The following is a 22407-nucleotide window of genomic DNA, read 5'->3' as shown; positions in this document are numbered from 1 at the left end:
TATACCACCATTGTTATCATCTAATGGTGCGTTCGCTTTCTTCTCGGAATTTTTAACTTCCCAGTAGGAAAAATCAATTGAAAAAGGACGGTAAAAGGAATGAAGATACACAGTAAATTTAGTTCACAGTAAAGATGTTTGCTTCAGTTTAATTATCAGCTTATAAAACTACAAGGATGATGTTAAAATACAAACAGTTGAATGTTATTTATCGTGATATTTATCAAATATGGTTATAAATTGAGAAAAATATATATTTAATATTTTTAATTCTCTTTATAATTAAACACTCAAAAGTATCGAAAATTGGTACAGTTAAGTACCAGTATCAATTCATAGGTATCGGGAATTAGTACCGAATCGATTCAAATGTCAAAGGTACCCATCCCTTCTGTCCACTGAGGTGGACATGTCATAAATTATTTGTAAATTATTAAATGTTACAAAAGATATTTGTTGAAATTAGTTTCATTCACACCTAAAGATGAATGAAAAAAATTGTTTAAAAAAATCATGGTTAAAGATTTCATAATTCATGCATCACAGGGATAAGATACACTAATTAAATGTAAGAAATAAAATGAAAAGGCTAAGTTAAAGACTGGTGGATTCATAGTCCTCCCCCCCCCCCCCCCCCCCCCCCCCAAAAAAAGTGGGAGCATTCCTCAATTTTGTCTCTGCTTCAGTGTTGCTCTCTTTCAAAATAACAAAACAAACAAATATTCCTTATGACAATTGCACATTTAACAGAAAATGTACATTTTAGCTTTACTTAAAAATCAGCTGGTGATCGGAATCTGTTCATATTCATCATGATCAACCTACGGGAATGAAAACTTCAGAATTTAGCTTTTTGGCTCATCAAAATTTAAAAAGCATAGATTTTTTTTAAAAAGCTGACATTTATTCTGTTCATGAACACATCATCACCACGCCCTAATTCATATTAGCAAAAACAGATCTTCCAAATTGAATGTTATATTTTCTAAATTAATGTAAAAATTCTAGGTTGTCCTTGTAATTTGGAGTAGAATTTGGATGGGAATCCTGCTCATCTGGTATCTATAAGCTCCTCAGTCTCTCATATGGAACTTTTAGAAAGGAAAAGGCATCATAACTGGGCCATTTACATTATATGCTTATGACAAGAACACACAATTTACTGGTAAAGGTTTTAATTTTAGTTTTAGGATGAAAACCTGCAGGAAACCTTTCAGATCAGAACCTGGTGATCAAACAGATACACAGAAATTGATCATTACTTCTTTTGTTCAGCCCACTTCCTCATACAAGCTGTCCCTCCTGCTAAATTACAAAACATGGGGAATTTAATATCAAGGATGGATGACTGTCTAGTGGACCATTAACTCCTCAGGTGCTACAGTGTGAAACCTTTGTTTTTCTTCAGAGAGACAACTATATTCTCACAGGATGAGTGAGGAAAAGTTCAAATGAACAGATGCTTATTTTCTATCAACGCAGCATTGATTCCTGCTTTTTGCGTTTCCTGGTCTGGTTAGGAGCTTGCCCCATGGACGTAATTTTGGGGGGGACAGGGGGTACATGTCCCCCCCACTTTTTCCAAAGTCAAGTTTTGACCCCTGCACTTTTTACCATCCAAAAACAATATTACTTTATATTAAATTGACACTGGTTGAGCTCTAGGACCAAGCAGAAAGCAACCTTTTGTGTTGAAGCCTGTTTCCCATTAGAACATAATGTAAAGATACCCCCCCCCCCCCCCGTGCCCCCCCCCCCCCCCCCCCACACACACACACACACTTCTAAAGTGAAAATCCACGTCCATGGCTTGCCCAATAGGTTAATGTTTTATCACAAACATTTTTGTAGTCAAATCTGTTTCATAATGACATAATAGTTCCAGAACATCAACAACGACTTCATACAGAAAAGCAAATTACTGATAAATATAAGGCTAAATGTTAGATTAATGTCAAGGGCCACAACAATAATAATAATTGTAATAATAATAATAATAATAATAATGATACTATTCAGATGTTTTATCTAACTGAAGTGATGTGCTAAAAGCACAAAATTACAACCTTGCTGTCTTGTCTTTGTCAGGTTAATGATTCGTCATCTTAGTAATCTTTGTGAGAACTAGAACGATGCGGGTTTGAGCGATGAAGCATGCATTTAATGTTTAGCTAAGTTGCAAACACTCTGAAAGAGTTGTTTGGATTTTAGCTAATCAGTAATGCAGAGTCAGGGTTGTGCGTTTTGTCCTGAAACAAGAAGAACGCATAAAATATCAGGATGCAAGGAGGCGCAGCTTTAGTTCCTCACGTTGCCCCTGAGGCTTTGGGGGGTTGGGGGTCCTTTTGTTATGCCTAAGGGAACACAAACACTTTTTTCAGTTACTATTGAACTTTATCTCAAATGACAGCACTATTTTGTCTTGTCGAGTCATGCAAAAGGAAGTCTGGTTATAGATAAGCTTTTTTCTTTAGAATTACATAACTAGATTTCTGTATTTTCCTTTTCGTTAAACATCATAATGTCTAAAGCTTTGTATCTCAGTAAAAAAAAATACTGCTAAAATTAGATGTTTTCCTGATGCATGCTGGGTAATGTTTACCAGAAGTGTAAACTGAGTTTTTGTGCTTTCAAAGCTCTGATGTCTGGCTTTATAAAAAACTGGGGTTCAGATAAGTCAGAATGATGTAAAACAGCATTTACACAGAATTTGCTTTTGTGCTGTAGGTGAGTTGCTTAAAAGGGACTTTTTAAAATATTTTGTTGGTTTTTAAATGTTTGTGTTTTGGGGTCAAAGTGAGATATGCAATGTTTAACTGTTAAAGCACGGCTAAAAGGAAAGTTATTTTGATTAACTTTAGTATTTTAGTGCAACATTGTTGCTCAGCGGTTGATCAGTTATTGAACCATCTAACAGTAAGTGACTAACTGCTGCCCTCTGCTGGAATAGATCATTCACTGCTTCTTGTTCTTCTTTTGTTTGTACAGAGCATCCAACCAGGTACGAACCACAAGAACACACACTCTTTCATGTTAAAATCACCCTTTGTTTTGTCTTTATACATTTCAAGTGATATGATACATCACATTATACTTTTTTGTGTTTTATTAGAGATTTTTAACCATTACACTCGCATGTAAGGGCTTTGAAATGGAACTTTTTGCTGAATCTTGTTGCAGAATTTATTGTTTCCTTCTTTCTCTTTTAAATCATCAAATATCAATGAAGATAACACTACCAGTGACACCACAACTTCACCTATGGCATCAACATCTCCACTAACAACATCATCTCCAATTCTCACGACAACTTTTCCACCAACAACAACAACTCCACCAATGACCACCCTTGCTGGTATGTTGGCGCCTAACAGCATCTCATCTGGTAACAGTTTTGTTCGTCTCCTGAAGTCGTCTGACATAGAATAGAAAGTGGATGATAAGGAATAAATATAAATTCACAATCTCAATTTTATCATGATGTAGATGCATTTTTACCTATGGCCTTGTTCTTATTTCTACCATTACAACACTGGTTGAAAAAGAAGACTTTGTGAAATTAACTAGTATTAAGTAAACACATCTTACGCAGTACTTATTTAATACTGACGTCTCTCTGATTCGCAGTACTTGGGCCGGTCACCAATCTCACGGTAGGGTTTGTGACATCATCCTCCTTGTATGTGACCTGGACTGGACCAGTTGGAGGACAGATCACTAACGTCACCTGGACAGGTGGAAATACCAGCAACAGTGAATCTGTGTCTGTATTGTTCAAGAACATTACAAACCTGACTCCTGGAGTCATGTACAACATTTCTGTTACCCCGATGGTAAACGTCACAGCAGGAACGACTAGCTACGTGTCTCAGTACACAAGTAAGTATGCGTTCAGATTATTTTCCAACTGCATGTCAGAAATAATACAAATGCAAGAACAGAAGGGTTATGTCTGCTGTTTGCTGACTAATAATATACCTGTGGTTTTTATGCACGCATGCTTTTGCAAAGTGTATTTCTCATGTATTGTTTTTCTACTCACCCTGTCACTCACAGAGCCAGAAGCAAGCTAAAACCTTCACAACTTCCTTATTCCTAAACTAAACTGAAGCAAACGGGAACTGGGCCTTTTAAGTGAACAAATGAGCAGATTAACGACTGAGTGAGGAACTTAGATTAGTTTTATTAATGAATTTACTTATTTATTTAGTTTTTGTTTTTATTTATTTTGCTATAACACCAATTGAAGTAAAGCCATAAGTTGAGCCCGAATCCAGCTCCTGATGAAAGTGGTCCTTTGACAACAGCATAAGTCGGCAGTAGAGATCAACACTTGGGTTTTGCCCTGTGTGTCAGTTTGATTAATATAAATGATTGTGATTAGAAGAAAACTAGTTCATTTTATCTGGCACAGTTGTGGTAAAGTTTCTGCTTGAAATCAAAAGCTGTTTTATTTACTTGAAAAAGAAAATGTTTTGAAGCCAGAACACATTTTCTAAAAAGTTAACTAAAAGGTTCAAGTAGATATTTCAAATAAGTTTGTGTTACGATTGACCTTCGGTTAGGATTATAGCTACAGAGATGGCGTGCCTCTGGTTTCCAGTGAAAGTAATGCAAAACGTAAAATATCACATCATTTTCACTCAACACATTTTTCCCGCGGAGCCTGATGTAGTCAGTAGTCTCACTGAAGTTACGACTTCCTCTATATCTGTAAACTGCACTGAACTCTGTGGGGAAGCAGCTACTTCTTTAATGTGCAGTGGACAAATGGAACCACAACCAATAATGCCACTGTCACGAACACCAGTATAACCATTACTACCCTGACTGCTGGTGTCCGTTACCAAATAAACATCAGTGCTGTAGCTGAAGATGAAATTACTGAAGGATAGGCTGTCTCCTTGTCTCAGTATACAGGTAAGTTGTCGTTACGGTATGACCAGAAGACCCGGTTAACCTGTTGGGGATATTGTTGATTTATTTAATTACCATTGTGCATGCGGTGATGTAGGGCTGGACGATATAGAAAAATTGTATATTGATAAAAAATGTTTATATTGATCAATATCGATAATTATTGAAAAAACTTAAATAAATTGTAGAAAATATATTTTACATACAGCCCTGGCCATTTTATTTTTATTTTATTTTATTTTTTCTCCACCTGTTCTCGCTGCGACATCTTGCTGTCTCGTGCTTTGTTTTGGGTTGATGGCATGGTGACGTAGCGTGACCGAGTCTGTGGTTTTGATTGGTTAGGAGTAAGTGGTGAGTCTAGTATGCTGCTACCTGATAGGTTATAATGAAAAAAGGAAACTTTTTTTATGAAATATTATCGACCCATTTTTTTTCTGTTGCACCACGTCATGAACTATTGAATTATCGTCTAGCCCTACAGTGTTGTATGTCCTAACGGTAATCAAGGGTCCCACAGTCAATGGCTGCACTGTATGCTTGACCAAAGCAGCCAAACTATGCTTTAAATTTAACACCTATAATTTTAACCTTTGTTTCCCAAAATGCACCCATATCTCTCACTTACAGAGCCTGATGTTGTCAACAATCTCACTGTGAGTGCTCTTACAATAAACTCTGTGTCTCTAAACTGGATGAAGCCAGAAGGAAACTTCCTATTCTACACTGTAATGTGGACAAATAACAGCCTAAACCAGCAGAGTAGCAATGTTACAACCACATATGTAACCATATCTGATTTGACTCCTGGAGTGGAGTATAACTTCAGTGTCACAGCAGTGGCTGGAGATTATACAACTATTGGAGAAGAAACAACAGTCTCACTCTACACAAGTAAGATCTTTGTGGTTGTCTGGAAGGAAACTATGCTATCATTGCAAGTTCTTTGTTAGGTGTTGGCGATATGGTAAAAGAAACATACCTCTTTTTTAAAGTTGAATCAAAATGTTATTTTTATCATTGATTGATTGAGTGGTTGATTGATTTGTTGATTGATCAAGTGCTTAATGAATTTTTACTAATTGTCAAGTCACTTTTTGGCGCAAACCATTTCCTCATATAAAACAGAATAGAGAAATGCATAGAATGTGTCTTATTTGGTGCATTGACAACTGGATTGGCTTGGTCTAGCCATCATCTTTTTCTAAAGTATTTTTCTCAAAATGCACCCATATCTCCCACTTACAGAGCCTGATGTTGTCATTAATCTCACTGTGAGTGCTCTTACAATAAACTCTGTGTCTCTGAACTGGACAAAACCATGGGGAAACAACTTATTCTACACTGTAATGTGGACAAATAACAGCCTAAACCAGCAGAGTAGCAATGTTACAACCGCAAATGTAACCATATCAGAGTTGACTCCTGGAGTGGAGTATAACTTCAGTGTCACAGCAGTGGCTGGAGATTATACAACTATTGGAGAAGAAACAACAGTCTCACTCTACACAAGTAAGATCTTTGTGGTTGTCTGGAAGGAAACTTTATTATGACTAGTTTTTTGCAAGGTGCTGGTGATAAAGTGAAAGGATCATACCACTTGTTTTAGTAGTTGAATCACAATTACATTTTCATTATTGATTGATTTTCTTTACTATATGTTAAAGAGCAAGTCACCCCCAAATCACTTTTTTTTTGCTGACAAACTATATAAAGGAGTGTCTAATCATGCTGCAGACATGTGTAGTCAATAATTTGGCAGTTCAGTGCATCTTGGTTAAAATTCAAATATTCTACCTAAAACTGTCAGTGTTGCGCCGTCGTCAGGGAAAAATTCTGCACTGTATTTAAATTTAAATCTGCCACCGCTATTGGCTAAGAGGTATGCTATGATGTCATCTGGTACATTATGATGTCATAATGCCACTGTGAGCCTCTGTGTGTGTGTACTTGTTAGTGGCTCCGCCCTCTCGGTCTGCCAAGCAACAGCATTTGTTGCATTTTTCAAACATGAAGTGGGAGTGAAGTAAGTTTCTTGTAAGGGGTGACTTGCTCTTTAAGTTACTCATCGATACGAACCATTCTCTCATATAAAACTGAATGGATATAGGCATAGAATGTGGAATGTGGAAACAAAAACAAAAGTTTTTTTCTTGCATTTGTCTATATACCTCAGCCAATAAAATGGCTCGGCCCAAAACTAACAATTGGACCCCCCAGCTGTTACTCTCAGTAGACCACCACACTTTTGCATTCACCTGGGTCCTCTACTCATTATGCGCTTTTCCTATTTGCAGCAGAACACCACTGGTGCAAGAGGTTATTTGCTCAAGAGTGTCAGACAAGGAGAAACAGCCAGCTTCTACCACTTCAACTTTAGAACAAACTACTAGAGTCCCAAAAAGAAAAAAAAATACATTGATGTTGTGGAAAACAAAAATCATTTAGACCTTGAAAATGGCAACTGCTGTTTTGTGCTCTTTTGTTTACTGTGGCAATGCGCATTGTGGTTGTCATGTGGATCTTGACTAGGAATGATAGCTGATGGGAGGGGTGAGAGCTCCCTGATCATGTTTACGTTTAAAAGCTAGCTTGTCTTACAGATTTGACTTTGCAGCTTTAATATTTTCACAAAAGCATTTTGACAAAAAGTTGATGTAATTTGCTGCAGGCAGTTGAATTGAATTTACTAGTTTTAGTGCTTGTTTGTCCATCCATGCATCCATTTTCCTTAGCTTATACAGGTTGGGTCACAGTGGCAACCGCTCAAACACAGAGGTGCAGCAGGAACTGGTCCAGTCACCTGCGCCAGCTCCTCCGGGGGGATGCTAAAGCATTTCTAGGACAGCCGAGAAACAAAGTCCCTCTATCATTTCCTGGCACTTTTTTTGGGCCTCCCCCTGGTTGAACATTCCCAGAAATTCTATTCAGGGGCATCATAACCAGATGCTTGAGCCACTTCAAGTGGCTCCTTTTGATGTGGTGGAGCAGCAGATCTACTCCGAGCCCCTCCCAGGATACAGAACTTCTTGTAATCTGAAAATCTGTAAAGGAAAGCTCAGACATCCTTTGGAGAAAACAACATTTTGGACGCTTATATCCAAAATCTCGTTCTGTTGGTAACTACCCTAAGCTTGTGAACATAGATGAGGGTTAGAAGTTAGATTGACTGGTAGTTTTGCCGTCTGGTTCAGCCCTCTCTTCACCATGATAGACCAGTACAATGCCTGCATCACTGTAGACACAGCACCAATCCGCCTGTTGGTCTCCCGCTCCATCTTTCGCTCATTAATGAATAGGACACCAAGATACTTAAATTCGTCCACATGTGGTCTGGTCCCTAACACGGAAAAGGCATTCTGTCCTTTTCCAATTCAAAATGGTGTCCTTCTGGGTTCGCTTCCCTGCCTGGGATCTTTCTGCAAGGAGTTTATATGTTCTCCCTGTGCATGTGTGGGATCTCTCGGAGTACTCCGGCTTCCTCCCACAGTCCAAAAACATGACTGTTGGGTTAACTGGTCTGTCTAAATTGTCCTTAGGTGTGAGTGTGTGTGTGTGCATGATTGTTTGTCCTGTGTGTCTCTGTGTTGCCCTGCGATGGACTGGCTCTATGTCCAATCCGCCTATCGATCTCCTGCTCCATTTTTAGCTCATTCAAGAATAAAATCCCAAGATTCTTAAACTCCTCCTACACATGAGACCTGCTCCCTGACCTGAAAAGGCATTCTATCCTTTCAAATTCAAAATTATGGCCTTGGATCAGCTCCAAATCAAGTATACAGGTAATTTGTCCTCACGGTATGACCAGAAGACCAGGTTACCATATTGGATTACAGAAACTGGCGATCCTACATTGCTGAATGTTTTTGTTAAAATTCTACATGCAGTCATTTATTTCCTGACAGACATCAGGGGTTCCTCAGTCAATCACTGCACCGTATGCTTGATCAAAGCGATCACTCTAGACTTACATTTGACGATCTCTTACTTTCCACCTTTATTGTAAACTTTTTTTTCCCAAAATCCACCCATATCTCCCACTTACAGAGCCTGGTGTTGTCAACAGTCTCACTGTGAGTGCTTTCACAACAACCTCTGTGTCTCTGAACTGGGCAAAACCAGAAGGAAACAACTTATTCTACACTGTAATGTGGACAAATAACAGCCTAAACCAGCAGAGTAGCAATGTTACAACCACATATGTAACCATATCAGAGTTGACTCCTGGAGTGGAGTATAACTTCAGTGTCACAGCAGTGGCTGGAGATTATACAACTATTGGAGAAGAAACAACAGTCTCACTCTACACAAGTAAGATCTTTGTGGTTGTCTGGAAGGAAACTTTATTATGACTAGTTTTTTGCATGGTGTTTGCCATATGGCGAAAGGATCTTACCACTTGTTTTAGTAGTTGAATTACAAATACATTTTCATTATTGATTGATTGATTCATTGATTGATTGATGATTTTTTTTACTATATGTTAAGTAACTCATTGATACGAACCATTCTCTCATATAAAACTGAAGGGACATAGGCATAGAATGTGGAATGTTGAAACAAAAATATAAAGTTGTTTTCTTGCATTTGTCTAAATACCTCAGCCAATAAAATGGCTCGGTCCAAAACAAACTATTGGACCACCCAGCTGTTACTCTCAATGGGCCACCACACTTTTGCATTTACCTGAGTCCTCCACACATCATGCACTTTTCCAATTTGCAGCAGAACACCACTGGTTACACACACACACACACACACACACACACACACACACACACACACACACACACACACACACACACACACACAAAGCAATCTCGTTCGGTTGGTAACTACCCAAAGCTCGTGAACATGAACATAGATGAGTGTTGGAAGTTAGATTGACTGGTAATTTTGCCGTCTGGTTCAGCCCTCTCTTCAACATGATAGACCAGTACAATGCCTGCATCACTGTAGACATGGCACCAATCCGCCTATCGATCTCCTGCTCCATCTTTAGCTCATTCGTGAATAAGATCCCAAGATTCTTAAACTCCTACACATGAGACCTGCTCTCTGACCCGAAAAGGCATTCTATCCTTTCAAATTCAAAATTATGGCCTTGGATCAGCTCCAAATCAAGTATACAGGTAATTTGTCCTCACGGTATGACCAGAAGACCAGGTTACCATATTGGATTACGGAAACTGGCGATCCTACATTGCTGAATGTTTTTGTTAAAATTCTACATGCAGTCATTTATTTCCAGACAGACATCAGGGGTTCCTCAGTCAATCACTGCACCGTATGCTTGACCAAAGCGATCATTCTAGACTTACATTTGACGATCTCTTACTTTCCACCTTTAATGTAAACTTTTTTCCCAAAATCCACCCATATCTCCCACTTACAGAGCCTGGTGTTGTCAACAGTCTCACTGTGAGTGCTTCCACAACAACCTCTGTGTCTCTGAACTGGGCGAAACCAGAAGGAAACTTCTTATTCTACACTGTAATGTGGACAAATAACAGCCTAAACCAGCAGAGTAGCAATGTTACAACCGCAAATGTAACCATATCAGAGTTGACTCCTGGAGTGGAGTATAACTTCAGTGTCACAGCAGTGGCTGGAGATTATACAACTATTGGAGAAGAAACAACAATCTCACTCTACACAAGTAAGATCTTTGTGGTTGTCTGGAAGGAAACTATGCTATCATTACTTTTTAATTTTGTTGCTTGGTGTTTACAATATGACAAAAGAAACATACCTCTCTTTTTAGAACTGAATCACATTTACATGTTTATCATTGAATGTTGCTGATTGATTTATTGATTGAGTGGTTTACTAATTGTCAAGTCACTTATTAGTGCAAGCCATTACCTCATATAAAACAGAATTGAGAAATGCACAAAATGTGTTTTATTTGGTGCATTCACAACTGGGTTGGTTTGGTCTAGCCCTGAAAGTGTAAAAGAGTTTACAGCTGGGATATCTTTGTGATGTTTGTGCTGAGCCGATAAGTGTTTTTGGACCTGCTCCCTGGTGGTCAGCTTGGTGCTGAGCCGATCCAACACACCCACTATGGATTGATTTGCCCACCTTCTAGTGGCTGCCTGTGATTGGTGGGTAGAATCACCCAGCAGTGGCATCCTGTGTGTGCAAATTTTTATCAGTCTGTGTGCTTTGGGGTGAACGCTCAATGGGCCACCACACTTTTTCTTTTACCTGAGTCCCCCACTCATTATGCTCTTGTCCAATTTGCAGCAGAACACCACCGGTGCAAGAGGAATTTGGAGATCCTACGTTGCTGATTGATTTAGTTAAAGTTCTACATACAGTAATTTGCTGTTCAGTGAGAGTAGGAAGCTGTGTGCTTCATGTCAGAGTCTCCCAATGTAACTGCTGTTGCCTGCTTTACGCCTGGATTACATCAGACGCAGAAGTGTGACAGTGCGCCATGGAACAAAGAGCGCTTTTATTCGACGCTATATTTAACCTATTGTCTCAATCACTTCAGCCGTGAAGCGCAACGAGGGCCCGCGCCGTGCAGCAATCTTTTCGGCCTGTGGTCCATTTTTTTCACAAGCCATGTTAATTCTGGCAGGAAGTCAATCCAAAACAGAATAGGCAGGCTGGTAAATTTAACAAAATAAAGACATTTTTCTAAATAAAACATGTGACTGATAAAAGTGTTCATTTTTGTGTATCTAAACAGACTACAGAGATGAAAATGAACAAAGACACAAACTCACACACTCCTGCAGAGAAACAGCATTTCCATAATTTTAAATGCAGTTTTTACAGCAAAAGATGGATTTAATAAATGTTAATACAAACAAACACGTTTAATTTAAAGGGGTTTAGAAAACAGTAGGAGTGAGCAGGAGCCCTTGTTGAAAATTCTCACCTGAAGTGAACAGAGGCGCAGTGGGCATCGCACAAAATTCGTGAGCGATCCACTTCTCGGCGCTTCGCAGCTGATGTGATCCTGGCGTTTACTAAATTGTGACGCTTAAGGACGCCACAGACTGCATGCATCTTTTTGCCCCACTCGTGCTCAGACATCTGCATTTCTGAGAATGCTGTGTATGGTAAACAAAACCTGCTTGCAGAGGGACGGGCTAACCCAACCAAGACCAGAACGAGCTCACCCAGATAAAAATGAAGCAATAGACAACGCTACAATCCCTTTGCATCAGCAGATCCTCAACACAATTGAGTTTTTCATCATCTGTTGATTTTATGTAATATTATTTTGCAACATTAGCTGCATGGTTAAACCTCTGGGTAGCTTACCCCATAAAGGACCCCAAATCCTCTACAGTATTCTCTTGTTGGTAGTCACTCTTTGTTTTGTCTTGTGGTGCTGAAGTAGCGATGGCTGTGTTGACTTCAGCTTTGTTAAGCTGCAGCGATGATGTTGGACTGAGTGATTATGTGAGCCTTCAGGTAAACAGAAAACAAAAACATACTTTAGGTTGTTTGAGGCAATGTGCTGCTGGTTGCAGGGTTCCATTGGGAGTTAAACTAAATACAGGTTTAGGGGGATTGATAACATTCTGTTGAACTGCTTTTCCTGACAGAGCCTGATCTAGTGAATGATCAAGCTGTCACTAAAATCACAACTTCCTCCATATCTGTGAACTGGACTAAACCGCTTGGAATGAGCTCCTTCTATGTAGTGCAGTGGACAGATGGAACCGCAAACAATAAAGCCACGGTCATGAACACCAGTATAACTATTACTAACCTGATTGCTGGTGTCCATTACAAAATAAGCGTCAGTGCCGTAGCTGATGATGAAATTACTGAAGGAGCGGTTGTCGTCTTGTCTCAGTATACAGGTAAGTTGTCCTTACGGTATGACCAGAAAACCCGGTTAACATGTTGGGTTAAGGAATTTGGACTTTGCTGATTGATGTGGTTAAAATTATTCATGCAGTCATTTATTTCCTGACAGAAATCAGGGCTTCACTGTTTGCTTGACCAAAGCAGCCAAACTGTTTAGAAATGCATATCTCTTGTTTTAGCACCTTTATTTCTCAAAATGCACTCCTATCTCTCACTTACAGAGCCTGGTGTTGTCAACAATCTCACTGGGACTGCTTCCACAACAACCACTGTGTCTCTGAACTGGACGAAACCAGAGGGAAACAGCTTTTTCTACATTGTACAGTGGACTAATAGCAGCCTAAACCAGCAGAGTAGCAATGTTACAACCACATATGTAACCATACCTGAGTTGACTCCTGGAGTGAAGTACAACTTCAGTGTCACAGCAGTGGCTGGCGATAATAAAACTACTGGACAAGCAACAACAGTTTCACAGTACACAAGTAAGATCTTTGTGGTTGACTAGAAGGAAACTATGCTACCATTGCTTTGCTCTGCTAGTTTTTTTTGTCAGGTGTTGGTGATATGGCAAAAGTATCATACCGAAAGTAAGATCATTATAGTGATGTCAAAGGAAATGTGGAAACATTTCTGAATGTGTCTTCTGATTGATTTGGATTCCAAACATTTGCTGTTACTTTTGAAGTTTTACAGTTACCTCTATTGTCAACAATGTGGTTGGTATTTATTTGAGTCCATGCTGAAGTTCATAATGGGTATAATAGCATTCAGGATCATGTTTCAATTTTGCACTTGCTTTTTTATGTCTATTTGTCCAACGTCTATTTAGACAGACTTTTATTCCATCTTCTTTTAGAACCAGGTAAAATTGAGGCCCCTGTCACAAGTGCAACCAATTACTCCATCTCCTTGAGCTGGCCCCCTCCGCCTGGTAATGTCTTCACCTATGAGGTGAAGTGGAGTAATGGTGCTAATTCAACACTGTTTAGCAAAACAACCTCCAACAACTCTGCGGTGCTAAACAACTTGACTGCTGGCACCAACTACACAATTACCATCACTGCTTTTGCTGGAGGCAACCAAGGAGACCCTTACACAATCAGTCAGTTTACAAGTAAGCCATATTATAGTCTTTTATTTAAAAATGTTTTCTAGTTTTTTAATCTGATTTCATTGTGTATGCCATTATTATTATTATTATTATTATTATTATTATTATTATTATTATTATTATTATATTTTGGGGGGTTGTTCTTTTGCAAGGGCTGTAGAAAGCTGGTCAGGGAAAATTTGTGTTCTGTTCTTGCTTTTTGATCCATATCTAGAGGATGCTGATGCTGGTATATTAGTTAGTTGTACTTTGTACTTTTCAAACTTTTTTTTTGTTTGGATTACAACTATCATAAAATAATAGAGTTTTAGAACTGAACTATTTAATTGTCTAACTATATAATAACCATTTTTATTTAATGATGCAAATATAACAGGAATGAATAAAATTGGCCATTGCCACGTACAGATCCTGCATCACAGGATACTAGACATACTAGTTCTGAAAGGTTGTTCATGAAGATACTAATCCCAATCTAGATGCTTTACTGTCAGAAATGCTTTTAGACAAATTTGTGACACTTGTCTAGTCCAGGGGTGTCCAGTCCTTTTATTGAGATCCCTAACCAGCATGTTTTACTTGTTTACCTGCACAAACACTTGTTATTTTAATCAGTGGATGATTAAAAGCCATCTGCTGACTATGATGACCTGCTGAACAGGTAATATAACCATTGAATCAGGTGTGCTGATGCAGGGGAAAAACTACTGGTTAGGGATTTGTGGACCAGGATCACATACCACTGGTCCAGTCTGGTAAATACGTAGTAAATGGCCTCTATTTTATCTGACACCTTCTAGAGTCTTAGAAGCACCCAAGGTGCATGGTAAAAGAGTTGTGAAGCTTTTTATGCTGTATGTTGCATTCCATAGAAATCAAATCTATTAGTTTTGCAAAAAGATTTTGTTCTGCATGTCGGTCTAGCCCTGCTTCATTTGAACCTCTGCAGCTCTGGTCACTGTTGTGGCAGGCAAATAACAGTGCTCTATCAGTTTTGTGGGCGGGATGTTACTGCAACTGAGTGAAACTAAGATGAGGACGGCTCGTTTGAAACAGCTTTGGTATCCAATTTGGACAATTTAGACTTGGGCTTTTCTTTGAGTCATGAGCAGGTAGAGGTGCTTAAGTCCTTTATTTCGAAAAAGGAAGTAGTTGTGTCTTCTTCTTTTTTTTTTTTTTTTTTTTTTAACGTGTCCTGTCTGGCTGTGAAGCAAGCAGAATTGAGGTCTGAATGCTGGTGACAAGCCTTACAGATTTATTCTCAGGTGGAGCATCAAAGCGTTTGCTTTTAATGTCACGCCTGATACTTAAAACTTTATTGTTATTGTTGTTCAATGCTTTGTAATTCTGACCAGACACGGAGACAGAGGTGAAAGAGAAAGGAAAAGAAAAGGTGGGGAGAGGGGGGGGGGGGGGGGGTCCACAAAAATAAACAAAAATGAACAAGAGTCTGCTTCTAGACCTGCAGAAAAAAAAGACAAAAAAAAAACAAAGGGACACAAAAAAAGGGACACAACAACAATACAACAAGATCTACCTATCACTGCGTCAACTTGATGAAAAGAAAAAATATATATATATATAATCAATATTGCTTAACTGAAGAATCACGATAATAAATCACAACGCATTAAGTGCCCACCATAGTCTTAAGACCTGTGTTTAACGTGCCCAAGCCCAAGTTGTGTCTTCTTCAACGGTCTATGGCAGACTGCCCCATTGACTGACATCCATAGTGGTAAGTATGTCAAGGTTGTTTGTAGTCTAATAGCATGAGGAGACGATTTGAAAGACAACCATAGATCCTGCCCCACGACTGATAGCCATCAATTGGATGGCTTGCCAGGCTAGTATACAGCTGAAAAACACCCAAACTCTTTAAACATATTTTTAGACATTTCTGTAAACATCCAGCTGTGCTATGACTGTACACTCGTTACTATAAACGTTGATGTTTTTTTCTTTTTCTTGCTCCACAGGACCTGAGAAGCCTGTAAACTTGATAGTAACAACAAGAGGAACTGACTTCTTAAACATCACCTGGACTTTGCCCAGCGGAAGAGTTGACTATTATACCGTGAATGTCTCAAGTTCAGATGTGAAGTATTCCAATAACACAAATTCAAACACATTTAATCTTATAAATTTATTGCCTGGGAGAGTCTTTCTTATCACAGTAATGGCTGTGGCTGGAACCTACTCCGAAACATCTGATCAGTCTTCATTCGCCACCTGTAAGTTTACAATGTTGGTGTTTCTTGTAACATGTTTAAATATTTGTGTTTGGTGTTTAGTTTTTGCATTTTTTTTGTACTTGTTTCTTCTGGGAGCTAGTTGACTTTTCTGACTATAACGTGTTGGATCTTGAGCTCTTTCTTTTGTTTTGGCAATTTATCTCAGCTACAAAGATGTTATTTGGTTTATTAATTAAGAAAGTATGAATATTGTTAATATTAATATAAATAGCCCCATTTTACAGGAATGTAATCATGGATTTATTGTAGAAAATTGCCTATAATTTTTTTTACTTCAGCTTGCCAAAATTATTGATCAGTATTTTATAATTAACTCAAAAGCAACGATTGATGTACTTTTTGAATTCAGCGACATTATAGTAGGATTCTGCTTAGTTAAATGAATTGAATTGTCCAGTCTTAAAGCCAGCACCATACCACAATACTTCCACTGCGGTACTCAAAGTGTCAAGTTTCTCATCTGGAGCTAAAAATCTTCATCTGTGAAATCTCCCAGGATAAGTTGAGGGTATTTACCTTTTACACTTGTGCAAAATCTTAAATTATATTTCTAAATTTCTTGTAGATTTGATCAATCTTTGCATGATCACTGTGCTCGCGTACAGCAAATGGTGTATCATCTGCATAGATACTGATTTGAAGATGATTTTTGTTATTTTTACCTCATAGATCCAACTCCCACTGGTTCCATCGTCATTAACAGCAAGACTAACTCCTCCCTCCAGCTGGAATGGACAACCCCACCTAATATGAATGGTGCACCTAACATCAGCTACCATATCACCTACCAGCCTGTACCTTTGATTGGTAGCATACAAACCATAGACTCTACTGGAAATTACACCCAGCTGCCTAACCTCAACTCTGGAATCTTGTACAACATTACAATAATTACTGTTGGACCCCAAAACTTAAACAGCGTGGCTGCTTTTACTTCTTCTTACACCCGTAAGTTTGTCTGAAAACAGAAAAAAAAAAGTTTTAATAGTTTTTTTTTTAATAAAAATCGTTTTTTATTTGTTTATTTTTAAACAATTTCTTTTTCCTGATCATTTGTTCAGTGCCAAACCTGGTGGAGAGGCTAACAGCCAATTCTTATTCCACAATTTCAATGAATGCAGCCTGGTCAATGCCGCTGGGCTACCAGCCGTATTACCAGTACTTCGCTCAGATCTATAACATGACAGGAGCACTCATCACCCAAGACTTGGTTAACGGTACTAGCTGGGATGTATCCAATCTGGATCCAGGCTCAAACTACTCTATCAGTGTCAGAACAAGAGCTGCAAATGGAACTGAATCTGCTCCAGTGTCAGTCACCAATTACACAAGTAAGACCTTCAAAGTGACTTCTGTAACAATTATAAATCCTAAATGTTAAATATCATATATCCTACCATTTCATATCTAATATTGCACCCCTAATATTTTATTTTCATTCCAGTGCCCAAAGCAGTGACCAACCTGACAAACAACGTAACTACAACAACGATCCAGCTCTTCTGGACCAGACAAAGTGACTACAAGTCCTCCTACAGCTACCTGGTGGAAATCTTTAGCAGTCAGCCGGTCAGCAATGGTTCCACCCAGAATGAGACGTTTACTTTCTACAATCTGATTCCTGGAACCCAGTACACAATTTATGTGACCACAGTCATAGAAGGGGTCAGATCAACAAAGACAAACCAAACAATTTACACAAGTATGTCCCTTATTGTTTCTGAAATTTTTTGTGGTCTTTCACATTTTTTCTTAGGACTTTAGATGCTTTGTCACTCATCTTCAGGGATTTTGTGTGTGTGTGAGTGTGTGTGTTTAACCATTTAAAGTTTATTAGAATAATTCATAGGTGTGATTTTACTCGACCTGAGTAGATAAACCAGTTCTGGGTCTAAACTTTCCGGCAATGTACCAGTTTCCTTTTCTTTAGCTGAATCTGTCTAAAATACCAAATTTTTAAAAATATAATTGGTCTTAATGCTTTTCTTTCTCCCTCTATTCTAGTTCCTGCTGTTGTTCCTGTTATTACAGTTATAGGAAACACAACCACCCTGTCAGTGAACTGGTCATCGGCTTCTGGGCAGGTTTCGTCCTACGTTGTCTCGCTGTCCTTGGAAAGCAACAAGACAGAGATTGTAAACCAAACACATCAAAGCAATAAGACTCAAGCTCTGTTTGTGGGCCTGAAGCCGGGGGTAGGTTACTGTGTGGGACTGGTCACGAGGAGTGGATCAGTGCAGAGTGACAAAGCAACAGTCTGCAATGCAACCTGTGAGTAACACTTAAACCAGTCATTGTGAGCACATTTTTAAATTTGTGTTTTGAGCATTTTTTCTTTATTCATTTTGCTGTTTAGTTCCCGGCCCGCCCGGCTCTGTCACTGTGAACTATAAGACTACCAACTCCATCAACTTCAGCTGGTCCCGTCCAGACACCATGGACCAAAACAGCTTCAACTTCAGTGTCAATGGTACCAATTTGACTGGAAACAGTTGGTTCTTGCTGAATAATCTTCAATCAGGAACTCGCTACACAATCTCTGTGGTTACTGTTGGTGTGAGGGGTTATATGAGCACACCAGTGATGACGACAAGCGACACCAGTGAGTAAAAACAGAAGCTTATTGCCGCATATTTGGATTTAATTTAGAAATGCTGCATTTTGTTGGTCTATTAAATTATTTAACTACTTATTGTTTGTTGTCTTGTTTTTTATTATTATTGGGTATTTACTGACGTGGTGTTCAGGTTTGACTATAATAATATTTATTGTTATAATTAGAATAAATGTAAAAACATTTCCACATTATATTATATTACCGACGCAAAGAATAAAATCAACATGCATAATTTGGTTCAAATATCTTCATGTTTCAGATAAATATTTAGCTTTTTCTTGCTTTAAGTCATAAGCTTCTTTTGCTTCCTCCTGCTCCTTCTCGAATTTTAAGGATGCTAGCTTTTTATGTGTGCGTGGTGCTGTTGTATAATGTTAGGATTGAGATAAACTACATATGTTTGGAGAATTGTTTAACCCTTAATGAGCAATTTTTCTCACGGTTTTGGCTGACTTCTAATCTCATGTTCTGTTTCAGAACCATATAATGTGACAAATCTAACAGCAACAAAAATCACCACAAACACAGTGATTTTGGATTGGAATGTGCTAGAGGGCAAAACAGGCTACTCTTTTGAAGTTTTGGTCCAAAATGCTGGATCTCCGGTGTCTGTAAGGAACACAACCTCTACTTCCTTCAACGTCACTGGTCTTTCCTCTGGAACCAACTACAGCTTCACCGTGACCACACTGACTGCAGATGGCACTCGAGCAGACCCTGTGACCCAATCCAACTTCACAAGTACGCACATCTTGGCAGAAAGTCAATGACTATATTTATTTCTTTTAAAGAGTAAAACTTTACCTTTCATTTTCAGGACCTAATCCAATCACTCATTTGGGAGCTGAAACTTTAAACAAAACTTCTATCTTCCTCAACTGGACAAAACCAATTGAGTACAAGAGCAACTACACATACAAGGTGAAGACGACCGGGTGTAGCAACCGAAACGATACCTCCTCCCTGGAGAGTGCGGTGATCCCAGGGCTCACACCTGGAACTAACTGCACTTTCTGTGTTTCTGTCATCGCATCAAATGTCGCAGAAGGAGAAGAGCTCTGCACATCTCAGTACACCAGTAAGACTCTTCCCTTTGGATTTTCCTGCTCTAGTTGTTAACCTGCTAAATTTTCCCCATGTTTTACTTAAACAGAACCTGAGTTTGTGCAGCCTCGTGTCTACAATCAGGGCTCGAACAGCTCTGTTCTGGTGTCGTGGACCCTCCCCAATGGAAATGTGGACAACTTTAACATTTCTATAAATAGCACTTTGGCACATTTCTATAAAAGTGTGCAGCTGAATTCTCCCAACACCTCATTTGTGTTTGACAACCTGGCAGCTGGAGTCCTTTACAGCGTTGTGTTGACCACATGCAGCGGGCCTCTCAGTGAAACATCAGATTTAGTTAATAATGCAACTTGTGAGTATGATAAATGTGTTTGATGTTTCTTTAAGTCTTTACCTCTATCAACTTTCTTCCATCATGCTTTAAATGCAGAGTAAACGTTATTGTGACTCAGGACATAAAAACTTTTTCTAATCGACACCATTGATTAATTTAACTTCAGATCACTACAGCAGTCATCTCAGAAGACTAAATCATGGCCAATCAGCCATTCAATTAAAAACGAACCAAGTGCAACACATTCCAAAACAGGCTCAGATTTAATTAAATATTCTATTCAGATTAGTCATAAAACAGTGCAATCAGATTAAGTAAATTATAAAAGCTAGTAAAACTATAATTTCTGTCATGCTGTGCAGGTTCTTTTGCAGGAAAGTTGTTATGCACTAATTCAAATGAATTAATCAAATTTGGAGCAAGTTTAAATAAGAAAACATTTATTTTTTAATTGTAGTAACCTTCAGTGTTGTTGGATAACACTTTTGAAATTATTATTTTGCTTTATTGAAAACTTAAGCTTGCTGACTTGAGTGTAACTCTATCCTTGCAGACCCGAACCCTCCTGGGCCGATTATGATCCTGCAGAAGACAACCAGCTCCATTTCTTTTCACTGGGGAGAAGCTCCTCTAATGAGCGGCGCATCATTCAAATACGTATTGACCTGCGCACAAACCCTGCAAGATGTAAACACCACAATCGTCCCACCTACAGACACAACTCACATTTTCTCCCTACTGCTTTCTGGGACACCCTACAACCTTTCTGTGAAAACACAAGGACCGATGGACTTTCAGAGTATGGCTGTTTACAGCAACTTGGTCACTACAAGTAAGATTTTTTTCTCATTCATTTTTCCACTCAGACGTGTTGCATTTCTGGATTAACAGTTGCGTTTTGTCGTTGTCTTTTAAATCATCAGTGCCAAACAGTGTGCAGAATCTCAGTGCAACACCTGGGGAGAAGAACATCTCAGTTACTTGGTCCAAACCTGCTGGTTACAAGGAATCCTATGGATATATTTTGACTGGGAAAAACTCAACTTATACTACAAATACAACTACATACACCATCAGTAACCTGGATCCTGGTAGCATGTATAACATTAGTGTTACCACGGTGACCTCTGATGGAACACAAGCTGCCTCAAACATCATTTCTCTCTGCACAGGTACAGTCATTCCTTCACTATTTCTACTCATAATATAGAGCTCCGGACCCCACGTGACTCTCAGTTAGTAGACGCCATATTGGCAGGAAAAAAAGGTAAACACGGATCGTAAACATGAACATGAACGGGATCGGCTTGGATTTTACTTCGTCGGAGTTTACTTCGCACTTTAAAACCGAAGAAATCGTTTTATATAGTCAGAAACTAAATAGACTAAACATCTCTGACCCTCACCGTGCCCCTGGGATACTTTTTAAAAATGCCAGAAGCTGTCGGAGCGGACTTCTTACCGGACCTGGCCGGGGAACCCCTTGGGATTTCCCCGGAGGAGCTGACCCAAGTTGCTGGGGAGAGGGAAGTCTGGGCCTCTCGACGCTTCTGCCCCTGTAACCCGACTCCGGATAAGCGGATAAAAATGGATGGATGGATGGATGGATGGATGGATGGATGGATGGATGGATGGATGGATGGATGGATGGATGGATGGATGGATGGATGGATGGATGGATGGATGGATGGATGGATGGATGGATGGATGGATGGATGGATGGATGGATGGATGGATGGATGGATGGATGGATGGATGGATGGATGGATGGATGGATGGATGGATGGATGGATGGATGGATGGATGGATGGACAAATAACAGATTTACACCTAAGTAGTTTAAATAGAGTGCTGTGCTGTTTGAATGTATAAACTGAACGCCAAGATAAATCACTAGTTTGATTTTTTTCCGTGAATTAAATAAATATGTCAGGCAGGAGCGTCTCAGGATCTGTCTGAGATCCATCTCGGTGAGACAGATAATAGCAATCCAAAGTGCTTTTTATGTGTGATCTGACAATTGATCAACCATTGCTTAAAAATTAAATGCAGCTTAGCCGGTTAATTGCTGTGATCATAAAACACGTAAACGGCAGCACGCAGAACTCACAAGGCAACGTTTTACGTGACGTTTGCTTGCTGCTATGAGTAATAAGACAGAAAAAGCCACGCCAAAATAAGTTTAGGAAGCCCACTAAGAATCGTAATAAAAGCATTTAAAATAAATACCATACACAGTTGAGGAAACGTGGGTTTAAGTACCTGA

The 22407-nt window shown here is 39.0% G+C and overlaps 1 protein-coding gene across 4 annotated transcripts in view; it reads left to right on the top strand.

Moving 5' to 3' along the window:
• ptprjb.1 (protein tyrosine phosphatase receptor type Jb, tandem duplicate 1) overlaps positions 1 to 22407 on the top strand; it is a 49890-nt gene that overhangs the window by 18498 nt on the left and 8985 nt on the right. Inside the window, exons 2-22 of one of the 4 annotated variants that reach the window (XM_070550701.1) lie at positions 2989 to 3001; positions 3230 to 3355; positions 3628 to 3879; positions 5548 to 5811; positions 6166 to 6429; positions 8965 to 9228; positions 10313 to 10576; positions 12486 to 12746; positions 12975 to 13238; positions 13613 to 13870; positions 15847 to 16101; positions 16792 to 17070; positions 17184 to 17453; positions 17567 to 17824; positions 18127 to 18393; positions 18479 to 18724; positions 19217 to 19480; positions 19557 to 19817; positions 19893 to 20159; positions 20695 to 20973; positions 21065 to 21313. In XM_070550701.1, coding sequence (XP_070406802.1) covers positions 2989 to 3001; positions 3230 to 3355; positions 3628 to 3879; positions 5548 to 5811; positions 6166 to 6429; positions 8965 to 9228; positions 10313 to 10576; positions 12486 to 12746; positions 12975 to 13238; positions 13613 to 13870; positions 15847 to 16101; positions 16792 to 17070; positions 17184 to 17453; positions 17567 to 17824; positions 18127 to 18393; positions 18479 to 18724; positions 19217 to 19480; positions 19557 to 19817; positions 19893 to 20159; positions 20695 to 20973; positions 21065 to 21313 — 5125 coding nt within the window. The remainder of the gene's footprint in view (positions 1 to 2988; positions 3002 to 3229; positions 3356 to 3627; positions 3880 to 5547; positions 5812 to 6165; positions 6430 to 8964; positions 9229 to 10312; positions 10577 to 12485; positions 12747 to 12974; positions 13239 to 13612; positions 13871 to 15846; positions 16102 to 16791; positions 17071 to 17183; positions 17454 to 17566; positions 17825 to 18126; positions 18394 to 18478; positions 18725 to 19216; positions 19481 to 19556; positions 19818 to 19892; positions 20160 to 20694; positions 20974 to 21064; positions 21314 to 22407) is intronic. The other 3 variants (XM_070550702.1, XM_070550703.1, XM_070550704.1) reach the window with 3 other exon arrangements.

This window comes from Nothobranchius furzeri, chromosome 4 (assembly GCF_043380555.1).
Source record: "Nothobranchius furzeri strain GRZ-AD chromosome 4, NfurGRZ-RIMD1, whole genome shotgun sequence".
In the NCBI taxonomy this organism is placed as follows: domain Eukaryota; kingdom Metazoa; phylum Chordata; class Actinopteri; order Cyprinodontiformes; family Nothobranchiidae; genus Nothobranchius; species Nothobranchius furzeri.
This window is presented reverse-complemented; position numbering and strand designations above follow the sequence as displayed.